The 8,989-nt window shown below is 29.7% G+C and overlaps 1 protein-coding gene across 1 annotated transcript; it reads left to right on the forward strand.

Annotated features, from left to right (window-relative positions):
* Positions 7,626-8,989, forward strand: LOC105158655 (ethylene-responsive transcription factor ERF062-like). The gene has a single exon (XM_011075480.2). It carries the CDS (start codon positions 7,773-7,775, stop codon positions 8,814-8,816), a length of 1,044 nt encoding a protein of 347 aa, XP_011073782.1. The 5' UTR covers positions 7,626-7,772; the 3' UTR covers positions 8,817-8,989.

An 8,989-nucleotide genomic window follows, 5' to 3' on the forward strand; every position in this document is an offset into this window, starting at 1 on the left:
TCATATCGTAGTAATTTGCGGAACATAATAATTAAATAAAACTCACCTAATGGAGCTGTTGAAGATGGCTGCTTATTTAAATATTGCTATAATAAGCACAAAGTTTAGTCATTCGGACAAGTCATGTCCAACTAAATTAAGTTATCCTAGGATTGTTCACATGTCGAAGGAGAATGAATTCAGCTACCCTCTTCATATATTCTGCACAAAACCCTATTTTTTTATATACATATATTCATCAAACTCTTATATAACTATAAATAAATTAAGTAGCAGTGATCCCACAATTAGTCATAAACATCTCGACGTGTGGAGCTCTCCCCTTTTTGGCTAAAACTTTTGCAATGTTTTTGGTCTGAACCTAACTTTTGTCTTCAACAGTTGGTGACTAATTTGGACCACAGTGTTTGTGTGAATGCCATTAATTAGTTTTCTTATTTGTAATGATAATATTAATTAGACGATAACTGTGTTGATTAATTTATTAAAAAGTGCATTATAATCATTGATAGGTTTTATTGGTGGAGGTGATGATGATGCTTATGAGGAGATGGGACAGTACAGCTGAGCTTCTTCCGGACATGATAAGTTTTTCTATCAATCTTTAGTGATAGTTTGCGACCACTGGTTGTCTAATTGTAAGTATATATGTGCACTGCAAATCATATGTGGACACAAAAGTGACAAACTAACACAACATCTCCTGCACTTTTCAGTTTATTAAGACAAGATTGGTTCTGATTATAACAAATTTTTATTGCACTGGTTTTAGTATTACTATGGGGAAAATGGAAACAATTCCATGTGATGTGATGTGATAATGTAGATGAGAAATTAATTTTTTAAATACAGAAATTTATTCTCTGAATTTGTTTTTTTATAATGAAATAATTTACTTTCCTGTCTGAGTATAAGAAGGTAAATATTATTGTTATTTTTATCATAGGAGGATAATTTGTTCATTTACAATATCATATGAGGTAAAATGCATTAAGCCCGTATTACTATTATACATATTTGCAGTATTCTATAAGTTCATTTGGAGAGTAGCCTAACTAATCCATTTTCTCAATTTGATTAAAGACGAAACACATGTACTCCATTCGCTTGGTCGAATATTTTTTTTTAACAAAAAAACGGATAATATTTAGACACATCTTTCAAGCATGTACATTCGACTTTTACAAAGTCGCAAAGGGGTTTTTCTTGTAAGGATAAATATTATAGTTTGTGCCCTAAATTTGCGTTTAAAATTATTTTAATTCATTAAGTTCATTTCTTGATGTTAACATCCTTATACTTTAGTTTTAGTCTCATACTGGTCCCTGTGAACATTTTCGGCAAAGAGCAACACAAGTCTCTGGTTTGGCAAAACATGCCTTAGAACCTATCATGTCCATCTCTAGTGTCATTCTACATTAGTGTCGACTTGTCCATATCCTTACATCATAAGTGACCATTATATTTATTATCGTACTATATATGTGTTAATAGTTATTTATAATGACAATATGAAAAAAATATTAAAAGCCATAAATCTATTTCTTTTATCATTATTTGAAATATTGTGGAGTTTGATTCTTTATGAGAGATGATTGGTTGTTGAAAATAGAAAGATAGATTCCTCCCTTCTCAAAATTATGTGCTTGAGCTAGAAAGCAAAGAGTAAGTGGTGTGCAATAAAAGTAAGAATCATAGGTTCCGTTGGGATGCATCTCTCACTTTTCAACGCTCCTTTCTTTTAATTTATGTTTTCTTCTTTTTTTTTTATGTTCATCCTTAAATTTAAGTGCACATACCAAAATTTTATTTTTAAATTTTCAATAAAATATGTATAATATGACTTTACATCAATCTTGAAACAACTGGAGCACGGCTATAGATAAATGATGTAAGTTAAACACTTATACTGCACGAATACTTTAAAAAATTATTTAATGTTTGGACACATATCGGATATGGACACGTGTCGGACACGATATTGGCATGTTCAAAGATAAAAAAGAAAAAGAAAAGAAAAACACAACGTCGGGCACGTCAACATTTTTTGGATATGTTTTTTTTAATTTTTCATAATTTAAATTTTTTTTGGGATTTTTCTTTTAAAAAAAATAAAAATTTTGAGCTTAATAAAAAAGAAAAAGAATTCACTTACTCTTCTTAAGCTAAAAGTTTTGGGACGAAATTATTAAAAATTTGAGACACGGTGGTGATGATTGAAATAATTTGAATATTAGACATTTTTCAGTACGTACTTCTTAAAATAAATTGATTATATATATTTTTTGAGCCACACTTAGTTAAAAATATAGATATAAGACATGCTTATTTTATATTTTATCTTGATACTTTTCATATTACGTATTTTAATTTTATGAAAAATTGAGAATATATATAATAAAAATATATATTATATATAATTATTTTAGTGCCATATCGTATTCTAATTTTTTTATATTATTTATGTTACCATGTCTGTATTGTATCGTATCAGACCATGCATTATACGTAAACACTAACATATAGACTTACATATAATGAGTATTTAAAACATATATAGGGGAAATTATTATAGTGAACTTGTGCTATCTTTGCTAATGTAAGCATTTTGTGGGTAGATTTAATAATAATAATAATAATAATAATAATAATAATAAAATATTAAATAATAATTTAAAAATTATTACTAAGATATACAATTTTAGTCATGTCACAACATAATTATTATAGTGATAAGGGAGTCACAAAATAATTACAGTGATAATTATATTTATCGCGACATTGTTGGGAAAAATGCAAACAACCCCTGTTATATTGAAAATGAATAAATTACTCTTTATTAAAAAAAAAATAGCAATTTATCACCATGTATCTTAAAATTTATCATTTTACTCCCCTGTGGTTTTTTTAGAAAGATAAATTATTAAATTTTTTTAAAAAAAGACGGGAATTAAATTGCATTAAACCCCAACATTATTTATAGTCACATCTTTATGCAAAAGAAAAATATTTAATGATGAAATTTACACAGAGACCTCTTAAGGTACATTACACTAACCCTTCAGACAATGTACCTCTAATTTTACAAAGAACAGGAAGTGTTCGTGTAATTAACACTACAAGAAATAATAATATTACCGATAACACAAACTCCTTGCACAATAGTGGAATTCGTTGCTAATTTATGTTAGCAGCGAATTCAGAAAGAAAATTATTTAATTGTTAATTAACTCATCGCTAATTTTAACATCGAATTGTTTTGTTGTTGAATTTACTAGAAATTTTACTATCGACAATATTTGTAAGTAAAATTATGGGGGGACTTTTTAAATTTTTCGCCAAGACCAGCTACGAAGTTTGTGCAATACCAAAATTCCTTTTTAATAACAAGTAAATATTTCGTTTCTAATGTCAATTTCAAAATCACAAAAACTTAAAATTTTTATTTTCTGCTAAACTCGTCTAAATTAACAATAAATTTACTCTGATTTCTAATTTTTCTAATTACTGACATAATTATTTATAATATAAACTTAATTTTAAGAAGTGTCGATGTAATTTATCCTCGACTGAATTATGGGTCATAGAAATATATATATGACTCTAGTTATAAGGACATTAATTCCAAGGTGAAACGACATTTTTATTATTCGTACTGGTGAAGAAAAGCTGGCAAAGTCCTTATCTTCACATCTGAGAATTTGGGAAAAAGAGAAGCAAATATTCGAAGCTCATTGTCATTTTGTACACTTATACTTCCTACCTACATTATCACATCTTACTCCTTTTTCTTTTTCTTTTTTTTATTGATAACGATAAATAAATTATAATAACTTATTTTGTCCGCAGAGTAATATCTTAATTTAATTAATATGACTAACAATAATTAAATTATAGTAACTCACGTAAAATTCAATAAATAGTCACAATATTCCCAGTCACTACAAGAAAATAGCTCAACAGATGTGAAAAAATTTGATGCTAAAGTTAGCGTCGAGCTAATTAGCAAGTAAAATTTTCGTTGCTACTCTACACTACTTGATATATATTGTAAACAATCCGCTGCTAAATTCATTAGCAAATAAACTTTCGGTGCTAAATATTAGCAAGTAAATTCTTGTATTAAATAATAATGTAGTTTAGCAACAAGAATTTTACTTATTAATTACCTCGATGCTAATTTTTTTTCATTGCTATCATTTTATTTTCTTATAGTGAGTGGTATTCGAACACATGATCTCAAACTTATTATGAAACCTTAATAATTAGACTAAGACATCATTAATCACATCACAGACACGTTCAACGTGCTATAATTATGGAATCGATGTACATACATTATAGTAAAAGTAATATCAGTGTCGTAATATATATTAATTTAAAAACATTAGATAAATATAATTTTTTTAATAATTAATTATTATGATTAAAAATATAATGAATAATAATTAATAACGGCTATGAATTGTTCATTTTGCACGCAAAACCAAAATATAGTTTTATATAACAAAAAATTATAACAAATTGTTAAAATCATTAAAAATATTGGGAAAAAGTATTAGCTTAATCTGCTAAGTATGCTTAATTTTAAATTTAGTTCGATAACTATGTCCATTGTTGTTTAGGTCTAGTAACTTACGAAATTGCTTACTTTTAGTCCTTTGGCAGATTTTCGGATAATTTTACTCCTATGCAACTTTTGAAAGGCAGTTTTAGTCCATATGCACTCATAGGGGTAAAATTGTTCGAAAATTTATCAGTGGACTAAAAGTAAGCAATTTCGTAAGTTACTGGACCTAAACAAAAATGAACATAGTTATCGGACTAAAATTAAAATTAGAATTAAGCATACTTAGCGGACTAAGATAATACTTTTCTCAAAATATTGATTAACCATCATGATAAAAATTATTATTTGCGCTGCTCTTTTAGGCGTGGTTATTTATAATATAGGAAATAATTTTTTGGTCCCATAATATAGACATTGTAAGTTTTTAATTTCATTGTTTATGAATTTTTCATAATAGTCCCAAATTTTTAAAATTTCTCGCTTTCATTCCTCATACCAACTTCCGTCCGAAACATGACAGGAAACCACATGCAAGGCATGTAGTTATTTCCTTCTACTCTGAAAAGATAATGGCCGCGTCGCTTGCATGTGAATTTTCTCCATCAATTTCCTAACACAAATTGGCAGGAAAGTTGAAATAATAAGACTTTTGCAAGTTATGGGACTGTTTTCCAAACTTTCTGTAAGCAACGGGACTAAAATATTTAAGGCCTAAATTATGCGATTAAAAAAAAAAATCAATTTTCACCTGTAAGAGAATAATCCATTTTCTTGTAGAAAAATCGTTGCTAAAAATATGTATTTAATGACAATGATCGTCGACTTGAAAATCATGCATAAATTACCATTACATAGCATTAGCGACGCACCTATAATGACAACTTAGTAATATCGAAAGTAAAATGACAAAATTATTTACCATTAAATCCTCACTCTACATACATATGTTACCAATTGATTTAAATGACAATTTTTTGTGACTAATTTTGCTACACAATGACAACTTTTAAAAAATAATTATAAAATTCATTAGCCATTTGATACATGCAACAATTTTCTGTTATTAATAATTTTATTTTTTGAAATATATGTCTAATTAGACCTTATTCTAGAAACAAAGTAAAGAAAAAGTGGTTATATGTTGGGACAAGGATCTTTTGTTTATTCTGAGATATGTGTTGTTGTCTTTAAGGTCCAAAATTCAGGCTGGAATAAAGTAGTATGTGATAGAGGTTAAAGAGAGAATGGTTGAAAGCAGAAATACAAGGTACACTACAACAAATATAGCTTTTAAATATAGTTAATTATCATAATTAAAATTAAATAATTATAGCGTACGGGATATAAAAAAAATTTTTTAATCATATCTTAGACTAATAAATCGGATAGTACGTATTCTCTCAGGGTGGAATATACTATCTCATAAATTAGAATTGTTAGGACCGATAGACAATTTTATCATGCTTAATCTTACGAACTAAACAAAGCCTAATTATATGTTGAAACAACTATACCATTAGAAGTGCTTCTTGGGACCAAAAGTGCTACGTTTTGAAAAATATGAGACCAAAAGTGAGAATCTCGCAACATATGGGACCCAGAATGTAAAGATTCTGACTGTCACGTACTAAGCATGTAGCATTTTCCATTAAAATATATAACGAAAATGTGTCATGAGACTAAAAAATTCTAAATTACGGGACGAAAAATGTCATTTTTCCCACCAAAATACCATAAAACAATAATTAAAATACCAAAAATTCAGTGAATTAAACATAAGAAAAAAAAATATATTGAGGTGTGCTAATGATTTGGAGCTCAAAATTTTGAGGTTGAACCCTAATTTGTTGTTTAAATTGGCAAGAGTTGGTAAAGTGCGTCCAAAATCATGTCAAAAGACACGTAGAGATGACAAAGAAAAGCCAAATTAAGAATTCCTTGTTGAAGACTACTGTGGGCTAAATTGTTTAGTACATACCTATGCCCTTTTCTTGGTTCATGATAATGTCAATTAACAATCATGATAATATAAATTAACAATATATATATATATATATATATATATATTTACTTTTTAAATAAGCTTAATTCTTAATTATGTGGTATTAATTTTTTCCTAATGATTGGATGGCCCACATTTTATAATTCCAGCCTAATGACAACAATATTAGTAGATAATTATATATGTAAGTAGGTAATTAATTAACAAGTCAGATTATCATTTTTCTTTCCTAAATAAAGTAAAAAGTGGCTAATGCGATCATGTGGCTAATTCATAAATCACATGACAATTGCTTAAAAAAAAAGAATTGTTGTCATTAAAGTAGATCTAGAGTTTAAGCCCATTCCCCTCACTTTTATGCTTCATTCTTTTATTCTATTTAATATATAATATATACATATATATTTTTTAAATAAAATAAATAACGTAATTAATTGGACTATAAAATGCAATAAAATTTAAAATAAAAAATAAATGAATATATATCTATATATATATGCCCTAATAGTCGCATCGCAATTTCTTGGATCTTTTATTTCATAATAATTTTCTTTTTATTAATGTAGCCATGTTTCCAAAAAAAATTCTGAAATAAAATAAATAATATAGACTTTATATACATGATGTGCGTATATATATATATATATATATTAATTGAAATATAAAATATAGTTGAATTTTGAATAAATTCAATTATGAAAAAAATGCAATCAATTCCTATAATATTGTAAATGAACAAATTACTCTTTATATATGAAAAAAGAAAAATAAAAATTTACCTCCCTGTATTTTTAAAAATAGAACAATTTATCCCCTATATTTTTTAAAATAAAGCAAATTTACCCTTTTAAACAGAGAATTAAATTACTTGATTTTAATAAATAAAATGAATAAATTACTATTTTGTTTTAATCACATAATAAATTGCATTAAGCCCGTCCAATTATATGAGGAAAAGCAGGAAAGGTAAGAGGACGCATGTAAGGTTGTGATTGGTTTGTTATGAGGAGAATGGAGGGCACGAATTTCTGATTAACATATTAGTGTCCTCTGTATAAGCAAACGCATGGCACAACATTTCTAACCTACAGTACTACTCTCTCTTTTTCATAATTATAACTGAGCTCATATATAATTTAGCAGTGTATTTATACCATTGTGCCCACCATTTCCATCATTTCTCTCTCTTCCCTCATTCTCATGGCCGACAAATTCCCTAAGGCCGAAACCTTAACGCAGGAGAAGGAGTTGAGTTCTTGTCCGGAGGGAATGGGAGTGTTCCATCCACCTCCCAACATCTTGGGCTGTCTGAATTCCACTTCTACAGTAAACGATGTCGTTCCTGCCACCACTATGATCAAGAAGCAGCTGCTCCCTCAACACACTAATTCTATGCCTGGATTCATCAATCATGATGCCCCTATGAGTTTTCTTGAATTCTCCAACCCTTCTCCATCTCTCTACTCAAGATTCTCGGCCCTGACAAGGGCAGAAGACCCTTTTCACTGCAGCAAAGCTGATCACAGCAACTCTGGAAACCCTTTATCCTCCATGCCTCAATTACTTGAACAAAACCAGCTGAATAAGCTCAACCACACCCTCACAAACCAATATCCCTCAAAAGGGTTCGTGACGATGAGCACTCATCATGATCACTGCCTCAGCACAACCAAAACTCGGCAGATGAAGCTTTCGGGCCGACGAAGCTGTAACCACAACAGCCCGCAGAAATCTCCTTCATCGTATTCATCACAAGGGAAGCTCTCCCGAGGGGTACGGCAGCGACACTGGGGCAAATGGGTGGCGGAAATTCGGTTGCCGCGGAACCGGACCAGAGTGTGGCTGGGAACTTTCGACACAGCAGAAGACGCTGCTTTCGCTTATGACACAGCTGCTTATATACTAAGAGGTGATTACGCACACCTGAATTTCCCCCATCTCAAGCACCAGATCAAGGCCAGTTCGATGAGCAATAACACCGCCGCCCTTCTTGACGCCAAGTTGAAAGCTATTTCACAAGGAATTGTAGCTCAAAAGAAGGTTGCTGATTCTAAATCTTCGTCATCAGAGCCGAAAAGTCTGAGCCCAAAAACAGCTAAAAAGGAGTGGGGATTGGAAGTTAGTCATGAGATGAAGAAAAGCTCGGAAGGGACATTGGTGTCGGATGCCGATGCAGTCCAGTTAAGCAGAATGCCTTCTCTGGACATGGACGTAATTTGGGATGCACTGTTAGTCTCGGATTAATGATCATATTATCTGCATCTTTTTTACAGGACCACTTCATATCTATCTATCTATTTACATATATGTATGCATGTTGATGTCTTGATAATGTAACTTTCTATTGTGTATTAATTAGAGTATAACAATTATATCAAAGGTGTAGTTTTCAACGCCAAAATTCTTACCCAGATCAA

This window comes from Sesamum indicum, linkage group LG3, assembly GCF_000512975.1.
Source record: "Sesamum indicum cultivar Zhongzhi No. 13 linkage group LG3, S_indicum_v1.0, whole genome shotgun sequence".
NCBI lineage: Eukaryota > Viridiplantae > Streptophyta > Magnoliopsida > Lamiales > Pedaliaceae > Sesamum > Sesamum indicum.